At 40.2% G+C, this 23,676-nt stretch overlaps 1 protein-coding gene across 1 annotated transcript; it reads left to right on the top strand.

Annotated features, from left to right (window-relative positions):
- The first annotated feature begins 1,063 nt into the window (after positions 1 to 1,063).
- Positions 1,064 to 23,540, top strand: LOC136294577 (very-long-chain enoyl-CoA reductase-like). The gene is given in 17 exon segments (XM_066192429.1): positions 1,064 to 1,111; positions 1,114 to 1,192; positions 1,195 to 1,292; positions 1,294 to 1,344; positions 1,346 to 1,384; positions 10,831 to 10,881; positions 11,377 to 11,428; positions 11,763 to 11,807; positions 13,114 to 13,217; positions 15,314 to 15,429; positions 15,539 to 15,644; positions 19,942 to 20,014; positions 20,106 to 20,149; positions 21,519 to 21,576; positions 22,092 to 22,180; positions 23,174 to 23,219; positions 23,319 to 23,540. Coding segments are annotated over 17 exon segments (1,227 nt in total). The 3' UTR covers positions 23,447 to 23,540.
- Positions 23,541 to 23,676: the final 136 nt, after the last annotated feature.

Here is a 23,676-nt window from a genome sequence, read left to right as displayed (position 1 = left end):
TTTTTTTTTTTCCCTCTCCCCTGTAACTCCAGTTAAGAGGAACAGTGAGCCACAAATTCTAATTTTGCTGTCAGCTTGGGAAACTGAATTGTGTTTCTAACAGATTTTTCTTCCTCAAGCTGCATGTCGTGCTAATAGAGGGAACCAATTTGCATAACTTCTGTCAGTCTGAAGCACTGCCTGATCGCTTTCTGGTACAGAAGGTTAGTTGAAATGTTCTTTATATTTGTGATCTAATTAATTTTTCTTGTTGGGAAATGTTTTCATGATTCTATATGGTTATAGAGCATGTGGAAATGAAATATACTGAAAGAAATGCCAGCCTCTTTGGAAAAGCAATAATTTTGCTTCCTTTTTCTTTAGTGTTAAAATCCAGAATATCTAACCTGGCCCAAATGTTAATTCTCCAGTCTTGGGGTTAGCCTGGGAAGCAGTGTATGCTTCCGGATTTGCCCATATTTACACTAATAATGAATAATGTCCTGTTAGTGCTTTCTGATCAGCTTTTTGGCTTTCCAAAGAGGCCTTTTCTTTTGGTGAAATTTATTATTTGATATTTCATTTAAGTAGCTTTGATGGTTATAGATCTGTGCAAGAAGGTTAAACTTGGAGATAGCAGAAGGGTTTCAAACAGTACATAGCATAAATCTTTCTGTCTAATGGAAATTTATGGCAGTGAAAATGCAATGTTCCTTTGTAGCCTGGTAGATTTTGCTGATATTTAATTACCTTAGCTCTTAAGAAAAAGGTATCACGTTATGAAGACTGGGTGGAGGAAAAACAGTGTCAGCTCTGTACTGCTTTATGCCATGCATGTAATCCTCAGCTGTGGCAGGAGCACATCACAGGAGAAGGGATCTCAGCAGAGTTCTGTTGTCTGTCCAATCACCCCTGAAACATCAGTTAAACTATCAAAGAAAGAAAGGAGGATGTTTTCTAGCTTATGATCAGTTGCGTTTTTGCAAGTTATTTCATTAAGATACTTCAGCTCTTAAATATATATATATATATTTCCTCCAGTAATTGTCAAAAAAAAAATAAATAAATCACCCTTCTGAATGAAATGTCACTCCCGGCGGCCGGTGCGTCTTGCTCTTCTCTCGCAGTTTTCGAACACCGGGAGCTGCAGAACTTGGCGTGCGCGCGGTGCCGGCGGTCCCGCACTGCTGCGGCTGGCGGGGCACGGCCGGCGGCTCGGCAGGCAGCGCTGCCAGCAGCCGCCCACCGGCACGGCCGGGCAGCGGCCCCGGCCCCGGGCGGGGCGGGGGGTCCGGGCGCCGCCTGATTGGCCGCAGCGCGGGGCCCCGCGGAAGGTGCCGCGGGCGGCGGCGGGGGCGGCGCGGCGGGTGCCCGCAGAATGGGCGGCAGAGCCGGCTTCTTCGAGGTGGGTGCGGGCGGCGCCGGGGGCGGGGGGCCGAGGCGAGGCGAGCTTTGGCCAGGTCCCGCAGCATCCTGCCCGGGATCCCGGCGGGCTCCTCTCTCTTCCCCCTCTATCTGCATTGAAGCACCGGGGAGCCGGAGCCATCCGCTCCGGGAAAGTGACCGCCGCCGGAGCCGGGCAGAGGGGCCCGGGGGGACATGCTGCTCCCCGGGGGTTTCCTTGGGGCGAGGGGAACAAAAGCGGCTGCCGCTCGCCCCGTCCTCTCCTTCCCCGGGCACGGTCCCCTCGCCGTTCCTGATCCCCGCATCCCCGGCGTTCCTGGGACGTGTTCCCGGAGAGCGGGGCGGGGGGAATCCCCGGGCTTCCCGGCGCTCCGCGGAGGCGCCGGATCGATGGCTCTGGGCTTCTCACGGGTCCTGCCTAGGGCAGCACCGCGGGCAGCCTGCGCTGGGTCTGGCACCGCGTCCCAGCCCTACGGAGAGAGCGAGAGCGAGGAATGTTCTCGGCACCCTCTGTCCGTAACTTCTCGGAAAACCCCATGGCCAGCCGCTGTGCACCTCGCCGGCAGCCGTCCCGCGCAGCCTTCCGGCCGGGTGCAGGCGTGGCCGCGGGCGGCAGCGCCCCTGGGCCGGCTCGGCTCGGCCCGACCGGGCGGCAGGGAGCCGGCCGGGGACTTGGTGCCCTGGCCGAGAGGACGGCTCCCGGCGCGGCACCCACTGCCCGGCGGGGACGGACGAGGGCCCTCGATCTTGAGTGGGGAACGAAAAACAGCCGGGCGGAGTTCAGTACAGTCAGCTCCTTGTGCTTACAGAAAACGCAGAGTAACGTGCACCTGGGGAGCTTCAAGGGTAACATCTCATCCACTTACATAAACAGCCACACCGACTCTTTGCTAGAATTACTTAGACTGGCTAATACAAAAAAATTTAAGAGCGACTTGTATTACAAAAACAGGTCTGTACAAGCTAAATGACAGCAATCTTGAATGTGTTTCTGCAGGCTTATACTTGGGTCTCTCAATCACGACTTACCTAAAAAAAATGCACAGCGGGAGGAATGTTCCTCCCCCTGTGCAAATTACAAAGCAGTTGTTGTTATAACACAAATAGAATCCAAAGCCATCTGAAAATCGTCCACTCCTTTAGTAACTTACCATGACCTAAAAGTTCAGATTTTACTTTTCAAAGCTATAAAAATGATCCAGACACCACAATCCAGCAAAAGAAACTGCCTATAGCTCTTTTGGGTGTGAGGTAGGCACCTGCACCATGGTTTTTCCTCGGCAGTGTTGACTTTCCAGGATTTTTTTAGGAAAAACAACCAAGTTTTTACTGCCTCATGGATTTCTAGCAGTGAGGTAGGTTTCAAACTGTTGTGAGATCCAAATGCAGGAGCAAGCACATGTGTAGTACCCTCCTGATTGCCTTCAGTCACTTCAGGCTTGCTCTTCTGCCTCAGACTTATTTGAGCTCCTGAAGAGCACTAGTTACTAGAAGACCTTAAAAGCATGGACATCGTTATTGTTACCTGATTCTGCAGATGGGGAAACAAACACACAAAAGCTGAATTACCTGCTCAGTCTCACTAGGCAGGACAATAGCAGGAGATCCAGGTCTTTTAAGTCCTGAATCAAGATCTTGTATTCAAGCAACACTAATGCAAACTCAGCATGATTCATGAATTTGCATGTCAGCCTTGTATGTCTTAGTCCTTTTCTTTTTATAGCAGATAATGGGTGGAAACAGATTTGCCCAGCTCATCCAGCATGTGAGCTGTCTCAGGGGTGTGATGTGGACAAACACTGCCTAAGTAGCACTAGCAGTGCAGTTGCCTATTGCTTTCTGCACTGGTCTCCCTGATTTGCTTTCTGTTACAAATTCATTGACTTTGAATCCTGAATTGCATTTCCCCACCATACATTCAAAGCTGAGCTATATAAAGAAGAAGGTGAGTGTCCCACTTCTTTCAGTAGTTCCTGGGGAGGGTGGGCAGAATCTCTACTGTTATAAACTTTAACGTTCCTTCTTTGAGGAACTGTATACATTTGTACTTTCCCCTATACATTTGTAATATAATTATTATATAATAATTAATATATAATAGACCCTTTACTGCTCTTCTGTGGTGCTTCCTGATAAGAATCACAAATCACTTCACAATCACCAAACTCATTTTTACTTCAGGTGTTGGTATATTTCTACTTTCACCTCATTTTTTTTATCACTAATAGCTCAGAAGAAGCTGAGTTCTCAAGGACAACTATAAATAAATATGCATATACTTGAAAATACTGCACCTGATAATTTGAAGAGATTCAACTCCAAAGACTGAGAGATGTATGATAGAGACTTGTATCTAGATTAATGTGCTTTAGGAGTGCTCGTTTCTCTAAGTTGCATAGAGAACAACTCTTCTGACCTATTTGAGATTTGTTTCAGAGCTTTTGATACTGTTTATCCTAACAGTGCCTGTTTTCCTCCTTTCCATACGAGGGATGCCTGTGTGATATGCTCACATGTCAATGTCTCCAGCAGAGCTCTGAATTTAGGCTAATGAATTGTACCATTTCTCTTTACTTGACAGGTTTAGGTCTTCAAAAGCATTTCATATAAACAAAATAGTATGGTGTTCTGACTTCCTAGACAAAAGCTACTTGAACAAATATATTCATACTGTAGAAAATTCATGTCGCAAGAACCACACTTGTACTTTTGCTTCCTTAACTGGTTTGGATGATAAGTGCCTTTTGTGAACAGTGATACCCAAAAATGTTTTGGAATCTTCACCCCCTGATGATAGATTGAGTTGACATGTGCAGTACAGTCTAAAAGCAATAACGTACTGCCCCCCCTTGTTGGCATTTAAAGTTCCCTCCCTCTTCTGTCTGTGATGAAAACCCTCTGAATGTAAGGGGGGTGATGCCTGCTGTCTGGCTGGCATGGCTGAGATGTCACGGCTCCTGTTACAAAGGCTTCTCCCTCTCAGAACTGTGCTGTCTAAAGCCTCGTCAAGTAAGAGCTCTGAGAGCAAGTGCTAAAAGAAGGACTGCAAAACACTTCATGATGCTGTATCCTCCAAGAATTGCCAGAAAGACAAGGCCACATATGAGATATTTGAACAGTCATTTAAAGGAACAACTGAAAATTTCCCTGTTGTTTGAAGACATCTGCTCTGTTTTCACAAGTAACACTAAAGATTATTATCACAGAGATGAGATGACAGGGCAAACATTACCCTTACTCTTCTCTCACCACTTTTCCCCACACTTACCAACACTTCAACACTCAGTTGTACTGCTTTACTTACAAGACAGCAATTTGTCTTTTTTCTCTGTGGAACTTGAGAGAGAAACTTAATTTTGTATAGGAGAAGATGATAGTAAAACATTAATTGGCAGGAAGTACCTGGGGCTACTTAGAATTTGAAGGCTTCATTTGAAGTTACAAGTCTTATATTAGGAAAAAATGGGCTTCTTTCATGTATATCAAAAAAAAACCACCCCAGTTTTGTAAGTTCACCTGTTTGTATAAGGTCTCTAAAATTCCCAGGGTTTCCAGTCTTCCTTGCATTCCTTCCAGTCTTCCAGCCCTATCAAAAGACAGCAGACCCATCCTTGGTGCTGCTACATAAAGAACAAAGAAAAAACCCAAAAAACCTCTTCAATTTATTCAATTCCATGTCAAAAGCATACACTTTATATACATTTTGTCATCCCTACACCAAATTATGCATGAAGAGTAGTAATGAAACTAGAAATACTTCAGTTTGATAATGCAAATCACAGTGCTGACACAAAGATATGATTGTGATTTCACAAATAATTTGCATAATTCTTCTACCTGGATATTGCCGTTGAAGAAAATAACCACCATAAACTAAAGCCCCAAGGCAGTGAATATTCTCTTGCACAAGGAAAAGGCTATGCAGTGATGTTGAAAAACCTGGATGTCTACTTAGCGTTGAGTCAAAGCTGGCTCATGTTCTCAGATGGAGGCACTCCAATGTGCTTCATAGTGACAGTGATACTCAGTGAATGATGGGACTTTTCAGCATGCCTGGGAAATTGGCAACATGCAGCTCTGTGTTAGCCAGCGTAAGTAAATGCACACCAAGTCAGTATTAACTGGTGGAGGCTCCTTTTCATCTTGTGTATCCTCCCGAAAGATCTCGTAGTAGTAAAGATGTAAAGTAGATGGAGAGTTTTAGTAGATTTTCTAGAGCCAGAATTCACTATGAAAGCTTTAACGACTTTCCCTGTCTTGAAAAATAAATCAGCCTCCTACCCCAAGTGAATAGACCTTCCTTTTCCTTCCTGACTGTTTTTATGCTGACTCATTTTATCTCCGTCAATTATATAAATGGATTTGTCTTTCTGAAGGATGAATATTTGTCACTCTACCTGTTATCACCCTTAGGCCCAGGCCAACAAAGCAACTTGGATTTTGCAATGTGTTTGGGTTAGGCACCCAGCTCCAAGATCAGATAGGACAGTTTGGTCAGGGTATCCAAGTTTACTACAACTCTGATCTCTTTGCTGTGTGGTATCCCGAAAGGCATCTTCTGTAGAGAAATACTGAACAGAATTACAATGGAAGGGAGCAGTGATAAAAGGAGCCCAGAGAGACAGAAATTCAGGCTTTCTCTTTGGTAGGGGACTGCCCTTTTCACTGAAGTCCTCTCCTGCCTGTACTTTCTGGTCTGCCTGTAGGAGAAATGGGGAATGGCAAAAGACATTCCAAAGCAATTTTTCCACTTCCTGGCAGTGTGTCTAACTATTACATGTAAAGCATGAAGAACTAGCTCATCTCCTTTGCTGACAGTTTCGTTTCATTCAGAAAGATTCTAAATGCTGTGCATTGTGCTGACCTTGGGATAACGATGCTTACTGAATCAATATCCTGGGGGATTTAGATGAGAACATGTCTAACTAGCAAATCAGAAACAGGTGGAAGAAATAAAAATGCAGTATGGGTGTCAGCACAGGTCAAACACTGGTGCTCACTGGCTTGCAGAAGAGCAGAACTTAGGAAGCTGAGGAGTAAATACCTAGTGTATCTCTTGTGAACCTATAAATGTTAGACATCTAAAATCTACAAAAGTGAAATTTCATTTTAGAAAACCCTTTGGGTATGGGCATCACCGTACCACTTTATATACAGTGAAATAATGCAATAAGATTCTAGTCTCATGAAATTGCTTCAGAGGTAAGGATTTGTTTAGCTGGGCTACTTAGAGAATAAGGTTCAGTACTCCACAGGTAAGACAATGAAATTTTGCTTTGTGGTTGAACATTTGCCTTGGTTCTGGTTTGGGAATTTCTCCCATAGCATGTGGCCAAGCTGTGAGACTCCCTGCCTCAGGACTGTTTACACAGGTTTAAAAGGCAAATGCATAAACCAGTTGAGGAAAGAAATCCACTAAAAGTTATTAAATACATAGGCAGCATTTCTGGTGCAGGAGAATCAAAATCACTGTCTGTCTCTTCCCTTTCCCTCAGTCACTACATTCTTGCCTTGTTTTATTACTTTTTCTGAGTCACCTGCTGCTGGCTGTTTCAGAAAGAGCCAGTTCTAGATGGGCCCTTAGACCCATTCTCTGTGACAGTTTGCACATTTTGGTGCAAGAGAAGCTTCAGAGAGTCAATTGTAAAGCAGCAGCACAAACAGAATTTTTAGTGTAAGTACACTTACAGCAATCTCCCTTTGGCTTAACTCTTGACTTGAAGAAAATTCTTGTATGTGCTAGTGTGAGATCACACTAAGGCATGCTTACTCCCTTCAGAAACAACACAGTCTACCAGAAAAGTCAAAGGAGATAGAGAAAATGAATAATTCTATAGGAAAAAATGTTTAGAAAGATTCAGTTAGGACTGTGGCAACCACTGAATTGTTTCTTTAGAGTTAAATTCAAAGAAACTAATTTATGTAAGTATTCTAACAGTTCAGGAAAAATTCATTCTGCATTGCTCTTTCTCAGACTGGTTGCTTCCTGTACAATGAAATAATTTTTTTTTAAACTGATTAATTTAAAAAGAAATCAATACAATATATGCTTATGTCGGTGCTTATAAAGTCTCACTCAAGTTTACTCAATCTGCTGATTACAAATGGTTTCAAATTAAACTTCTAAGATGCACAGACATGATAAACGTGTCAGTATTTCCATTATAGTTATCACAACATTTTTGAAAATCTGTTGATCCTTTAGCACTTTAGCTATGGCTTTAAACTGCAAGAATTCAAGTGACTATATTTTTGTAATCCTATTACAGAGACACTGCATCTTAAAAACTCTTTTTAAACACTTTGCTCAGCTGTTTTCCCCTTATGAATACTTTCCTCTCTTTTATTTTACCTTTTTATTTTCTGAATAAAAATTTAACAGCTGAATGTACTTTTCTCTGCTTATATTGTATATTGATTATTCTTTGCCCTCAACCTGTTTGTGTTCTAAGCATTAATAATCAAGATTTTTTCTTTTACTAATGATGCTATCGATCTTTAATCCTTATGCAATAGAACAAATTTGTCTTCTAAGCATCAAAGATATATATTTGTAGTTACTTATAAAGGAGTTTTTAATGTCTTGCACAGATCTGCCTATTGATTAAGTTCTACTCTAAGTAGTCTCAGAGAAGCTGTAGTTAAAAATGTTTTTAAAAATTCACCAAATTAGTCGACTGTAAGTCTTACTGCACTAATGCCGGCCAACAGTTGGTGTCCTATTGTGCTAAATGCTTTGAAAACACAATGAAATTAAAGTTCTCTGAGCCAAACAATTTATGTTTAAAAGAGATGATACCCATCAGTAAGTGTTCCAAGAACAGATTTCCCGGGTGTCTAAAAGCTGTTGCCAACCAATACATTAACTGCCTTGGTGCTGTGCCTCAAGGCTGGAAACACTGTGTTCAGTGCTTTGGTGCTTCATGGGATTGGCCAGGATGTTCAGGAACGACCATTTCTTGCTTTGGATCAGGCTTTTCTGTTCCTTGTGCAGGGAATATCTACACCGGGGGATGTTCTGATAAATCTAAGAGGTGTGATAGAGGAAACAGTCACCTTGCCTTCGCTCTGGATTTGCACAGCTTGCTATGGACTGGAGTGGAATCTAAAGCTGTGTTCCGGCATCCATCTGAAAAGGGAAAGAATGTTTGATATTTGCTTAGATCTTGAAAGTAATTGAAAGTAAATTAAATGTTTGAAGTGGGGGGAAAAAAAAAAAAGAAAAAAAGAAACACTGAGCTATTTAGGTTGCAGGAGCCTTGTGGAAATCATGCGGTCCAACTCCTGCTCAAAGCAGATACAGCCAGATCAGATGGCAATGGGTCTTGTCCAATCCAGTTTTAAATGTCTCCAAGAATGGAGATTGTTCATCCTCTCTAAGCAACTTCTAATATTTGGCCTAGGTCATGGTGAAAACAATTCCTTGTGTCTGGATGTTCTCCTATTGCATCCAGACACATTCCCTCTCACCATTATCTCTGTGCATCTCCAAGAAGAGTCCGGATCCATCATCTCTATAGGTTTCCTTTAGGTATTTGCATGTACCAGTATAGGCAAGTATGACAGGTTTGCATTTGAAAGAATTGTGCTGGAACAGAACCAAATAACAGTAAGTAGCATCCTGGATGATTTATTTGTTTGTTTTCCAGACTGATTCTAAAGGTTCACAGAGATTTCTGTACAGCCACTCCCATGAAAACCACAAAGCGAAAGAAAAACTCTGTAATTTTCAGTCTGGTCTTGTGCATAACAAGAATAACTCAACTAAAATGCCATAGGTGATGGCAGAAAGATATTAAAACCACTGTAATTGACCTGGAGAATATTTCTCTAATACAACCAATGAAGGCTATAGATTAAAAACTGCCCCTGGGGAATTCTGATAAAAAATGTATATATTTGGGTTGGGCATGGAATGGGAAGGACACTACTAAAAGTGTCCTTCCCATTCCATGCTTCCACGGCACTGCTGCAGTCTGCAGGGCAGCCCAGTGGTATTCATTGACAAAGGAGCTTTGAGATACACTAAAGGTTTTAATAGTCCTTGTAGCAACTTGGCATCAGAAGGGACAAAAAGTGGTGTAGAGTCCCCTCTCTGCCCTGTGCTTTTCCTGTGGACTTCAATGTCAGAACTCCTTTCTGGGAAAGGAATCCACTTCATTTGCTTTCTCATGGAGATTTCACACAAGCAGACATAGAAACTGGAAATGAGTGTTATTTCAGATATAAAAAGTCAAGGCAAAATACATCCTAACAATCCATCACATACTTGTTACATATCACAAAGGAGGAACAGCGCTTATCTTCCTCAATGTCCCAGTTAGAGCTTAAAATGCACAGGCAGAAAATATCATGGCATTAGTGTTCCTTGTGGAGATCAGGTTTGATAGTTGTGGCTGGAGCTGAAGTGCTCCATTGCTGCGCCAGAAGAAAAAGAACCCTTTGGGACAAGTGAAACAAGGAAATTAGATACTCCAACCAAGTGATCTCTTCAAAGCAATCCTCTGAGAAAGATACTGGACTGTGACTCCTATTTTTAGTTAGGAATCATATTTAAAGTCTGATGTTAATCTATTCTCTTGACCAGTTAATACCAAACATAATTAATGCTAGATGTTTATATAAAAACCCCAACAACTGCAATGAGGTTTAGGGAGCTGCTGCAGCTGGGTTTTGAAATGTCTGGGGACTTTTCTGCTTGGCTGTTGATCAAAATCATAGCATTTTGCCAGTCTGCCATTTGATCATGAAAATAAACTGCTCTTTCCTTTTCAGAGCTGTAGCTAAACCTCTGCTTGGAATATAAAATGCTAATATGTAGTTAATAAAACAGGTGATCTAAGAGGCAAGAGTAACACTAACTATTCCTATAACAAATGCTTACGTGTTTGTGAAACCCAGATATTTAGCTGCATTTGTTCATTATGCCCACCAATATTTTCCACTTTCCTTGCAATTAAAATGTTCTGGGAACAATACGTAATAATCTTCAAGCTTTATGTACTCAGAATATTTGCTTATATTCATATATAGATACTTTTTTTTCCTCAAACTCTTTATAGTTTTATGAATCATAAAATTACTGTTCCTTAGTGATTCCTGTGAAACTTCTCTATCCCTTACTTGTCCCTCTTGCTCTAGCATAAGAAAAAACCAAGATCACTCTTTGGATCAAAAACTTAGCTACTTCTGCTACTGAATATATCCAATTAGACAATTCATTTGGCTTCTTTTTTTTCCAAGTTGAATGCTTTTGGAACCTGGTGATTGAAGCTGTCTCTTGAGAACATCAAGAAGGTTTTTAACTCAATTCACAGATCAGCGAAAAATGATCTCTCACTCTGAGAGTCACAACAATTATGAATTTGGTAATCAACTAAGAGTTTACACATTATTTAGCCAATTATGATTAATTAATTAATGATTAATGATTTTGTGTCCTCTCAGGTGGAAATCCTTGACTGGGAGACAAAGAAACAGCTATGCTTCCTAGATAAGGTAAAACAAAAATCTGTTTAAAAGGCTATGTGACTTTTTTAGAAATTACTAACTTTTCTTAAGTAAATTTGGTGTTTCTGAAGGGTATTTCATCTCTTGGTAGCCTTTCCTTGGCCACTTGCAATCATTATGCAAGCTTCATACTGACTGCAGTGTATTTCAGCCCTTTTCCAGAAGGAGCTTTTGGGCAAAATGGACAACTTCAGTTGCTTTACTAACAGGGTGCCAGTTACGTGGTACTGAGAAGCCATCAAATTGTCAAATTGCTGTAGTAGTAACTCTTGATCACTGCTAGAGAAGCTGCCTCTGAAACAGGTGTCAAAAATTGTCCTGCCTTTTTCCTGACAGTTCTTTGAATCCTTCATGCCAAGGCTAGACATCTGTAAGAAATAGTTACATTGTCTAAATCACATTTCTATTTGGCTTAATAGTCTTACACCTAGTAGTTGTCTTTCAAAATATGTGTCTTATATTTACAATATTTTTGTTGCCTAGGTGGAACCAAATGCTACAATTAGAGAGATCAGACTGATGTTCCATAAATTATGTGAGTATAACTTCTGCAGCAGCTCACATCACATCAGAATATCCAGTACATAAATAGGAAAAAATTACATAATTTGAAATATGATATACACAGACATAATGCTGATAACCTGCACATGAATGTGATCACAGTGAGATTCCAGTAAAATTATTTTATCCTATCCTGATACAGCTTTGTATTTTTTTCTGCTGCATAAATTATCACCTATATTAGTGTTGAATAAATATTTATAAAAACCTTTAAATGAAGCTCTTCTTGTTGTATTGCATTCATTGTAGTAGTGGATGATCCAAACTGAACATTAAATATCACACAATTCTGTATGGTCTTACAGATCCTCGGTGGTACCCAGCAAGGCAGTCAATAAAACTTGATCCAAGTGAGTACTTGTGACGTCTGGAGTAACTAAACTCTGAGCAGGGCCCTGGCATGAAAGGTGTACCAGCACCTAAGAATCTGTTTCCAGCTATGTTAATTAGCACTGTGGAGGCTGAAGAGAGTCCAGAACAAATACAGTTCTTTGGAAGTAAATACAGTTCCACCCTGGTGCTTGGTAATTAACTCAGGAGTTTGCACATTCTTCCAATACGCTTTCTAACTACTGAGCACTGTTGCTTTCTGGAGAGGTAGCACAGGATCTAGATATTCACTGCCCTTAGCTGCAGTGAAATGATCTCCATGATGATGCTCTGCTGGGAGTACCAAAAAGGGCTGTGAGTTTCGGTTATCAATTCACATAATTCTCTGCTCTCAGGCAGGAATTACAGTTCTTTTGAGGGAAGCTGACGCAGAACACATTGCTGTGGACACAGCAATTGCTGACAAAGCTGATGACAGCTGGCTGACTTCATTAATACACTTGTAGGTATTGCTACTAGAAGCCTCTCACATGGCCTGAGTCCACAAAAGAAAGTCTAATTGCCAAACTGTGTTAATTCATCTTAGCTAAAACATAGCACTTTATTCCTTTGCTTTCATTAAGGATAATTTTATTCAAACAGTCCCTTAAAAGTATGCTGGTGAAGGTTTGCTCCTTGTGTAAAATCTATCCATGGAAAACAGATGTATGATTATCTTACTTCCTTCTTTGAAGGTCTCCCATGTCAGATTCCTCTATGAATTTAAATAGTGAGACTTGCAATGAGAAAATGCTGGCCTTCTGGAGATTCCTCCAAAATACCTCCTAGGCATTAAAAGCTCACATGCTGTGGAATCAGCTTCTAGCTGGTTGTGTGGGAAAAGAAAGGCATTGAGAATTTCTGTAGGAGAGTTTTCCAAACAGCTTATCCTATCTCGTGTTTGTCTGATGATGAGCAATGAGAAGAGCAGAAGAGAGGAGAGACAGAGAGGTGCAGCTGACCAGGAGGTCAGTGAGCTATGATGAAGGGCATTGCTCCATCAACAAATTCTGCTGTTAGCAGTGATGAAGCAAGATGACTAGACTAGGCAGGCACATAGGATTGAGAATTCTCTTAGCTGTTTTGGTGTGAATAGAGGATCCAAGCTTATATGTGATTACAAGGATAAATAAAAATTAAGTGTAAATATTCTTGGTCTACTTAATGAGATTCCAATAAACCCTTATCACATCAAGGAGTCTCATAGATAAAGCACCATATAAAGCTAGTATGCTACCAAAGTGGACTTGAATGTCACTAAGATGTAATTACTTCTTTCCTTCTCAGAAGGAAAGTCCCTGAGGGATGAAGAAATCCTGCAGCACCTCCCTGTTGGCACAACTGCTACCTTATACTTTAAAGATTTAGGGCCACAGATAGGATGGACTACGGTGAGCTCTACTTTGAGTCTGAGCTATTTTAATGGCTAGTTTTCCATAGTTAATCCTTACATCGCTTTTTGTTTATCTCCAATATTTCTGCATGAAGTCTGCTCTGATAGTGGATGCAGGCAATGAATCCTCATTGCTTCAGTTCATTTAATCAGGGAAAGCAGTAACAGATTGAATGCCTATTTAGTTCCCTAGGACAGGAGCAGTGGAAAACCTGCTGCAGGGTAGCTTGGCTCTACAGAACAAAAATGTGGGTTGTCAAATGGATGTCTACTGCAAAATCATTAGGAACTAGGTATGTAAATGCCTTTGGTGATGTGCTCCACAGGACCTGTGTAACTCCTGACAAAATTAGGATTATACTCCTATGGGTTTGTCCTGCAAAGAGGCACAGGAGCAACTTCACATATCAGTACTTGAAGTGACTTCAGCAAGAAAATGCTTAAAAGTGTGTCTTTAAAAGACTTCAAAAGCTGTCTGCATGTGCCTCTGTCTCAGGATGCCAGTGACAGGCTAATGACAGCTGATAATTTCTGCAATATTAGCAGCCATCCCCAAAGACCTTGCATATTTACTGTCTTAGCTCAAATGCAAATTTTATCACAACCCACTTGGCAGGCAACGCAGCACTGCTGCTTATGCAGTGAGGTGACCAATGACCCTTCTAGCTCTCTAGAAGGTGAAGGTCCTTGCTGCTCAGTATTACACAGTAGTTCCAATAAACAGCATGATGTCAAGAGAAAAGTACCTCATAATTTAAAGGCATATTTACCATTTATTAGCTATGAGTCATTAATAAAACCTTGTGTTGATTACAAATAGCAAAGACAACCTTAATAGAAGGGAAAATAAAGTCAAATATGTCCTGCAAGACTGAGTTTTCACATCTTTTCTTTGGATGCAATGCTGATAAATCAAGTAGCTATTACCCAATCCAAAAACCAGGAAGACAGACAAAATCTTCTGATGGCAGTGTAGACTTCAAGACACACATACATTAATATACACCAAAATATCATAGTGCAGAGTAAGGCTTCTACCATTTCATAATCTTTTGCATCCTGTTCTCCCTACCCTTCAAGCTACTTCATTCAAATATAAGCCAACAAATACTTCAGCATTATCAAATCAAAAAGATGAGCTTCCCTTTTACAAGCAAACCTGATCCTTGCCAGAGAAAATGCTGATCATAACAGAGTCAACAACCCAGCTTTTCTGAGCATCAAAATAACTCTAAACACATTAGAGAACTGGGATTGTTTGGGCTTCCTTTTTTGTTTGCTTTCTTTTGTTGTTGGGTTTTTGTTTGTTTGTTTGTGACAGAAGTACAAGCAGTTTCCCTTCTTTCTCTGTAAGTGAGGTATGGACCTACCTTCTTCACTTATAGATGGGTGGAAAATACAGCTGTTAATATTTGGTCCTAAGTTAACTTCAATTTAAAGTGAGGTTCCTAAGAAATACACACCTATCTGAAATGAAATCAAGTTAGAGAATAGCTTCTCTGGTTTCCTCTCTTTTTTTTTCCTTTCTTTTTATTTTCCTTCTAGTATTCCAATTAAAGCTTGGTTGAACATAGAATGAAATTATTGCTTCCCAGGACAACTGCTGTGCTAACTGTTCACACAGATGGGGTCACTGTGAATACTTATGAGCTGTGTTTCCAGTTTAAACAAAATTCATTCAGTAGAAGCAGAACTCCTATTTCTCAGGACAAATGCTTCACTAAATTTCATTTTAAACCAAAATAAAGCAACAGCTTTTGAGTGCAAGAGAAGGGTGAGAGCTGCATAAATGTAACATGCATGCATATTTGTCATGATCTCTGGGCTGCCATTATTATCTTTTCATAGCCATACTGTGTCTGCTGCACTGGCAATGGCTGTTTGAATGCAACTGAGGCAAATCATTGCAAAATATTTATAAGCATGGCTGCCAGTTTCATAGCCCAAGCCCAAACCTTCTACTCCCTCCCTGCCTCCCTTAATGCCATCCTCGATACGTGGAGGTGTTTATCCCGCTGCATTAGTTATCACAAAGAAACCAAAGCAAGACTGTCATCTAATTCAGCTGTCTAATTATTTTCTCTCTTTTTGCAGGTATTTTTGATAGAATATACAGGTCCATTGTTCATCTATTTTCTGTTTTATTTCCGCATGACTTTTGTCTATGGACTGGATGAGAGGTTTACATCAAGTCCGCACCCAGTAGTTAAGTAAGTCCGTTTGCAGGCTTTGAGCAGTATTTCTTCTAGTCTTACTCCAAATGTCTTGCCACACTTGCTTTTTAAGTACTCTTAAATGCTTTTGTCTTGCTGTTTCTAGCTTGGCATGTATCTGCCATTCTTTCCACTACATCAAAAGGTTGATTGAAACAGTATTTGTTCATCGGTTCTCCCGTGGGACTATGCCACTGAGGAATATTGTGAAGGTAAACTGTCAGAATCTATCCATAGCTGCCCTTACAAATCCAGCCTAGCCAGCCTATGCTCTGCCTCTGCACCACAGACTTTTTTGTGTGGCTTTTGTAGCAATGCACAGCAAATCTCACCCATAAAGCTGCAGTTCTTTCAGAAGATTTCTTAATGTCACTATTGTATAACCCACATGCTGTCATAGTGTCACTAATATTATTTTTTAGAATTTTAAACCTTCAACATACCCTTCCTTTTCACTCAGCTAGGTCCTTGGGTGTGGATATTTTAGTAACAAGTTAACTTTAAAGTTAGTACAGGCAGGCACAATGGTGGGAGAGCTGCTTTAAAAAAAATAAATCTATTTTTGTAACATTCATTTTATATCTGCTTTACCCCTAACATTCTCTTAGTTGTTAAGGAAGTGTTAATTTACCTTTGATCCAGTGCAAAGCAGCTTGGTTGTTCTGCATTTTCTTCTCCACAGGAGCATTCCCTAATGCCACCAGTGCTGCTGTGGCACAGGGCAGCTCTTGGGGTGCAGCCTCCGTTTCCTGGGTATCTGAGTAGTAGTACACTGACTGCATGGTTATGCATAAGCTGTAGTTATTTTACAAATGTTTGCAACAGAGAACACACTAGTAGTCAAAAGTACTCCTTACTCTAAGGAAGACAAGAGATTATCAACTGGATAAGCATTTGGGAATTTTAACATTTGGCACTATTACAGTGATACTTGTCGCAGCTGAAGCTCTATCTTATGGCTAACTCCTTACAGCTGTCCAGTGGCTCTGGTCTTTCAGGTGATGGCTCTGTGCTTTCAGGAAAGGAGGGTCTGTATTGGAGCAGAGGCCCTCCAAAAGAATTCTCCCTAGAAATTTATTGTGCCTCCTGCAGCAAGAGTTGTTAAAAGGTTCGCAGATCTCATTTTCGACACAACAGATCTTGCAGATCTCGTTTTTGACACAACAGAGCTAATGCATGCTATACAGCAGATAAATGAGCAACTTTACCTTGAAAAAACAAAGAGTAAGATATTTTTCTCACTGCCATCTCTGACAACTACTTGCTCCTTTCAGACCATACAAACTGTTGTTGCTAAAATTGACATTTGTACCAGTCATTCTGATCACTTCCTCTTTTCCATCTTCTCAGGTTGGTGGCTCTTACTTTCATCTGTAAAGTTGCTCACAGTTCTTATTCTACCTGCTTAGCAAAGCTTGAGTTTGATTTGCTTTTATAATTTCATTGCCCTTTGTGGTGTTACTCCAAATTTGTGCCAGTGCGAAAAAATCACATCCTTTTTCCGTTTTTCCATTACATACAAGTGGTAGACAAAGCTTCTTACTTTCAGGGTTTGACCACATACACAGCAGATATAGATGGCTTATTCCCTAAGTGCACTGGAATGCTATGTGTGCAGGAGACACTTCAGTCTCAATAAGCAGAAATCTGAGATGGGAACTGATGAGAGATGTGATTCTCATCCTTTTTTCCCAAATGGAACTAGGAATAAATTATGCCCTACAGTGCAGCAGTTTCACCAAATGCAGAGCATACTAACATAGTATAATTTTTTCTGATATGTGATTTTTCTAGGCATTGGAAAGGTAGAATACCTGATTTATCTGGACTTAGTAAACAACTCCTTAGGGTGAATAAGGTAGGGGTTAATACAAAAATTGTGTGGTGATAAAGGAACTAATTGAAAGAAGGATAATTATGGTTGTGCCAAAAAAACGATCAGTCAGACCTTTGATAATAGGGAAATACTAGTAGAATTCCTCAAAGATTAGTCTCATGGTTGGTCTTCCACGGTCTTTCTTTTCCCATGAACATTTTTGGGAGTAAAAGGAAAGGATATCATCACTTTGTAGAAAAACATCTGGAGGAAAGAGAACATTAGATCTAAATAAATACTATTTGAACCAGAAGACAATATAAGAAGACAAACAGAAGGGTGCATGCTGGTCATGAATAAACATAGGCAGGATATGCAGAGCTATGGATTGTCAATTGCAGTAGAGAAGACAAAAGTCCTAACCATAAGTTTGGAAACTTAGGAATAATTTATTTATGGAATCCCTGCAATATCTGAATTTGACCCACAGCATTACAAGAGATTGTTGTAAAGCTTTATTATTCAAGATTCACAGAAACTCTTTCTTCTTTCTGAGTGAGTCTATGAAGTCTGTATGTTCCTGTCTGAACCTCACTGGAAGCATTTGTATGAGCAGTAAGGATTCAAGTGGCAGCTGGACATTTACAAGTGTTACTCTTAAGGTCCTTTGCAGTGGTAGACCCCACTCATCTTAAAGCTCCTTTTCTTATAACTGAGGAATACTCTTGCCCTAAACCGTGTTCTTTGGCTGAATAGCATTTGTTCAGTTTAATTACAACATGTATTGTTGGGGACTCAGCCATGATAATAATTTAATGTTACTTCACTGAAATCCATTGCCATATGTTCCATCCTGTGCCAAGCCTTGAAGCTAGGAGAAGGTTTTTCTGAAGATGCCTTTCCAAGATTATAAGAAACTGTTTCCACCTAAGTTTGTACAGCAGTGGGTAAATTGTAAGTGCCTGTTGAAGAAGGTAGTGTTAGGGAGGAAGCAGTAGTTTATGGATAGGACACTACCTATATTGTCCCTCACTGGAATCATTCTTTGGGTTCTGCTGCATTTCCTGGGGAAAAATGAAGTAATCAGAGGGAAGTTATTTATTTTTTTTCGCTCATTCATCCCACCTGATTTGTAATTACTGGTTAATAATTGGCTCTTTCTCATCAGTTATCTCTTACACAATCTCAGAGCAAGGACATACTAAGTACTTGTATTACAGCATACCCAAAAGGGTGTCCATTTTGTCTGAGGTCTCTGGGAACTGCATTGATTCAATTAACCCTAAGAAGAAAGTGGAAATGCAACTGAATGTTTGATGCAACTGTTTGCAGCAGATGAGGGGGCACCAGCATTTTCAGAAAAATGCACCATCAGACACTGCAGTCAGCTAGTACAGGTTGGAGTCGCTGAGATAATCACTTTTCCTGGGTATTATTGCTAGAAATGCAGTTCTGGTATGTACAGGAGGAAAAGACTGCAAAATTCAAAGCAAAAAAAAAAAAAAAAAAAAAAAAAAAAGGTTGTACCAGTCAGGACAGTAAAAAATGCAGCCTTGGATGGGATTTTTGCCTGCATGAGCAGGAAAGGAAGAGGTGAAGGAGAAAGCAGAAACACATAGAAATGTCTAAGGTATAGGAACCTATTTGGAAGACCAAGAAAAAGAAAGAGGACCAGAAAGAGTAAGAGGACCTTTACCAGAAAGGGTACTTCTGGTAGAAAGGAAGAGGATCTGAGTTTTACTCAAAATTGCAAAGAGGATGCAAGGAAAGATAAGGCAAAGAAAAGAACAGATGAAGTGGTGAAAGAAGGATTAAGAGCTCAGTTGTGGTCTTGCTGAACTCCAGGTCATAAACAAACATACCTTAATACATCAAAAACTGAGGCACTAGGCTGGGTAAAAGAGGACTCCACTGATGAGAGGCAAATATATGAACTGTTGATGAGTGTCAGAAAATCAGTGTCAGAAAAAACCCCACAGGAGGCAGGGCCAAGGAGGCCAAATAAGAGGTAAAGATTGTAAGTAGTTTTTTCATGGACGAAGCCTATGAACAAGCACTGAGATTGGTCAGGAAGGAGTCAGTACAGCCATTAGTGACAACTGTGTTATCAGAGTTTAGAGAGTGGAAACTGCATCGCAGAAACACAAGGGCAGCAGCAGAAGGGACAAATGAGAGAAATCGCAGTGAAACCGCAGAGGAGAGTATCAGGCAGGAAAAGTAAAGCGTGGGAAAGAAAGAAACTGATGGGGTGAAGGAGAAGAGGACAGGAGATTGGGGAGTGCAAAATAATAGGCAGAGAAGAGAGGACAATGCCCAAATCTGGTTTTATAGTCTCAGGGGTCAGCAAAACAAGTTTCTCTTTAACATACGGTGTGTATGCACTTCCAACTTTGCCCAACGGCTTGCCAGACAAGATAATTTTGTTTTCAGTCATATGACCATACTTCCTAAAACTGTTTATAAACTTAACAGCTCCAAGATATTGTAGAGGAAATCTTAACTCCATTAGCACTACTTCCTTTCTTATTTCCTGTTACTTGCTCTCACCTACCACACTTAGTACTGCCATTTTTTTTTTGTTGTATTATCAGCAAGTTGAAGGATTGTCCCGATTCATTTTTATCAGCAGTCCTTGCAGTGAATATTGGCCTAAGAGACTATACTAAAACAAAGAAAAATTGCTTATTTTTCAGAACTGCTTATATTACTGGGGATTTGCAGCTTGGCTTGCATATTACATCAATCATCCTCTTTACACTCCTCCTTGTAAGTAGCAAAACAACCCTCAATGATTTAAGTATTTATGGATGTGCTTTGTGCACTAGTACTAACGACATGCAAACTTTTTTTTTAATAGCTTACGGGAAAAAACAGATAAATTTTGCTGTGATCATGTTTCTGGTAGGTTTCTTGCTTTTTCTATAAAATACTAAAATATTTTGCTTTATTTTTTCTCTCATAAAAGTGGAGGAGTGTGTAGGATAAGCAGATGCTTAGAACATGAACATTTGGGACGTACTACTAAAGCTGACCACTTGAATGCAAAACAGATAAATCCATCAGTTTTTAATGTGATTTTGTACACAAAGGAATATTTTGGTTCAGTGTCAATTCCGAGACTAGGATATTTATTGGCTGGGATGGTCTCTCATAATCTTTAAACGTTTGTGACCCTACATTTAAAAGCCAGTGAGTTTGTTTTGTGAACTGTTTATTGAGTGTTAAGAATCACAGCAGGTCATAAATCTCAGAGAACTAGCCCACTAAGAGAATATATTGCTGATAACTTCGAGTGATAAAGTTTCATTTTGCTGAGCTTCAGAACCTTTTTACAGCTTCCTTTATGATTCAGAATTCTTCAGCCACTGTTCATTCTCACAATTCCTAAGAATATTTCATATATGCAGAAGCAAAGTCAGTGTAGCCAATAAAGATGTACCTCCGTACAAAGACTTTCCCTGTGCATGTGTAACTTGTTTAGAACATCAGCTGTTCACTTGCTTTGACAAGCTAATCATCAGTGACTGCAGAATCCCAAAGCAGCTTCCCAGGATGCAAATTCCGTGAGGTCATAATCTATTCACATTTCATAGAGAAACTCCATAACTGAAAGCACAGAGCTGGGAATAAACTCAGGAGCTCTGACCACTAGCCATTTGCTGTAATAGTTATGCACTGCAGACACTGGAGACTGTCCATAATCATATGAATGGGTCATTTCAATACACTCTTTTCATAATTGATTGGGGAAGCAGTCTTTAAATCCAGTGAAGGAAGCTGGGTCAATTATATTCCATGATTCATATCAATTATCCTCTAGAGAAGAAAACGTACTCAGAGACCAAACTGTATCTTCCTTGGGATTTTAATAACTTTTGAGGAACCAAGACTATGCAAATAATTTTGTGGATGTTTTTAAAGGCATAAGAATGATCAAAAGCTAAAGCAAGTATCTCCGGAGTTCACTTCCATCCCCTGTGGTTTATTTAGCTTTCAAGGGGATTATATAAGTAATAGATTTGATCTCTTGGACATGGGGTCCACATTTTCCAAAAAATATCATAAATATATAACAATATAATATGGACTCATATTGGAATGGAGACATTTCATCCTTCTGTCAGCAATCTTAGTTAAGGATATTTATTCTGTTTATGATAGATTATTTTCATTTTCTTAAATATTTTAAAGAACTCCAGGAAATAACAAAAGGAAGAAAAACAAATAGAAGGGAAGAACATTTTTAACTCTGTCATACTTTTTCTTGCAGCTGTGTGAAGCTGGAAATTTTTCCATTCATGTTGCACTCAGTGACCTCCGGAGAAATGGTAAAAACTGCATCATGATTTTTCAGTTTTGTGCAGCCATTCAGTTCACTCCTTCAATCACTCTGCTTCAGGAAAGACCTGATCCTGGGGGGTGTTGATACCTGTCAGCTGACTGCTGTGGGAGCACAGGTTGCTCAGCACTGTAGAGACTGGATTCTGAGGGAAATCAGACAGTGCAATGACTCTGACATCAGACTGTTGAACAGTATCTTATCTTATCTTACTGTAATCCTTATTGTTTCGGGCTGGGTTGTCTTGGGGAGGCAGCTACACTGCTTATACTGCCAGTGCAAAAGGAAACAGTGCTGCTACAAGCTATGTTTCGGTGAGCAAGGGATGGTTCCCTCACAGGTATCCTATTCCTCTTGTGAGTCCAGAGGACATCCCGTCTTCCCACATCCTGTTTGTCCCTCTGACAGTCATGAGACACAAAAGTAGGCAGAGCTGGGTTTTCTTTACAGGAAACGATGTATTTAGGAGTGTGAATATTTTGTGATTTGTTTTCTAATCTATAGGATCCAAAACCTGTAAGATCCCATATCCAACAAAGAATCCTTTCACATGGCTGTTTTTCTTTGTATCTTGCCCTAACTATACATATGAGGTATGTATTTTCAAACAAGATGTTCAGATTTTAGTTTCGCTGAATATATTTTTTGTTTCTTTTAGAATATTTTACATGGAAGAAACCTCTGAAACTGTTCAGCTCAGGGAATTTCCCCTCCTTCCCTAAATCCCATGAAATCAGGTTGTGGAGAAGAATTTGTCTGCTCTTCCTCCCCCTCCCTTGGGTCAGTACTGATGTGACTGACCTTACCCCGACCCTGGGCCAGTGCTTCCGTGTGGCTGCTAGACAAGACATACACTGTAAAGCAGGGCAAATTGTGCAGTCAGGAACAGGGAGATTGCCACTGAACATGAGTTGCAACGAGGGGATGGAGGTGTCTGGTGGATTTATAACATAAGAGCCTAGAAATATCACTGCAGGCAGGAAGATAGTGGTCAGACAAATAAAAGATATTGTGATAGAGAAAATAAGCCAAAGTCGTCTTCCCCATTTTCTTAAGTTACTCAATCACTTGTGTTAGTGGTGACTGCTTTAGAAACTTTAATCAGTTTATCATTTCATATTCCTTAATCAGGAACTGCACTCCTGACTAAGTTCAAAAGCAGATGAAGTCGGTGCAACTCAGTGTAACATTCATTCTTGCACAGAAGGACAGTGTCAGGTTTAAAATTCAGTGGAGATCAACAGATGGTAATGAGAACAGCATTGAGCCTTGGGCTATAGAAAGTTACTTTTCCTAACAATGATGGAGGTCTGATGAATACAAATTAGCCAGAGAAACAGGAAGGACACTGTTTTAATGCTTAAAATTTTGTCATTGTAGTAGCTGGGGAAGCAAATATGAAGGTTTTGTTTGTGATAATAAGGCACTGTTCACCTTTTTGGCTAAAGGTTATTAACAGTAGAAATTGATCTGCCTGACCTTGATTTTTTTATTTACCTATACTAGGACAAGGTTATTTTGATCAATAGAGAGATAAATGCAAATGCTGTCACCAGAAATATTTTAAATTTCCTTGGCCAAAACAGGTGGGGACCTGGATCAGTTTCACTATCATGACTCAGTGTGTTCCAGGTGAGTAATGTTTTGGTACTTCAACCTGAAGTGATGTCAGCAGCAAGAGCATGTTTTTAATCTGATAATGAAATGTATCTTTTTTTCCCTTCCTTCCAGTGGGACTGTTCACCTTGCTTTGCTTCATTCAGATGACAATCTGGGCAAAGGATAAACACTGCACCTACTTACGAGAATTCAAGGATTATCCAAGTCATAGAATGCCAATTATTCCCTTTTTGTTGTAAGAAAAGAAGGCTCAATTTGAATATTGCACAGAACTTCAAGAAGAAAAACCTCATAAATGTCCTGCCAAATAAATGAATTAATTAAAAGGATTTTGGTGCGTGTTGAATCTCCACTGCTAAGGGAAATTGTATGCACTTGAAAACTAGACTTCCTTACATTCAAGAATTCTCAACTCAGAAGCACCTTAAAAAATAAGGCTTTGTTGCACAGCTGCAAAAAAAAAAAAAGC

Source organism: Chamaea fasciata, unplaced genomic scaffold (assembly GCF_029207755.1).
Source record: "Chamaea fasciata isolate MVZ Bird 193981 ecotype frontalis unplaced genomic scaffold, bChaFas1.0.hap1 SCAF_10, whole genome shotgun sequence".
Lineage (NCBI taxonomy): Eukaryota > Metazoa > Chordata > Aves > Passeriformes > Sylviidae > Chamaea > Chamaea fasciata.
Note: the sequence above shows the minus strand (reverse complement) of the source record. Positions and strands in the feature narration are given on the sequence as shown.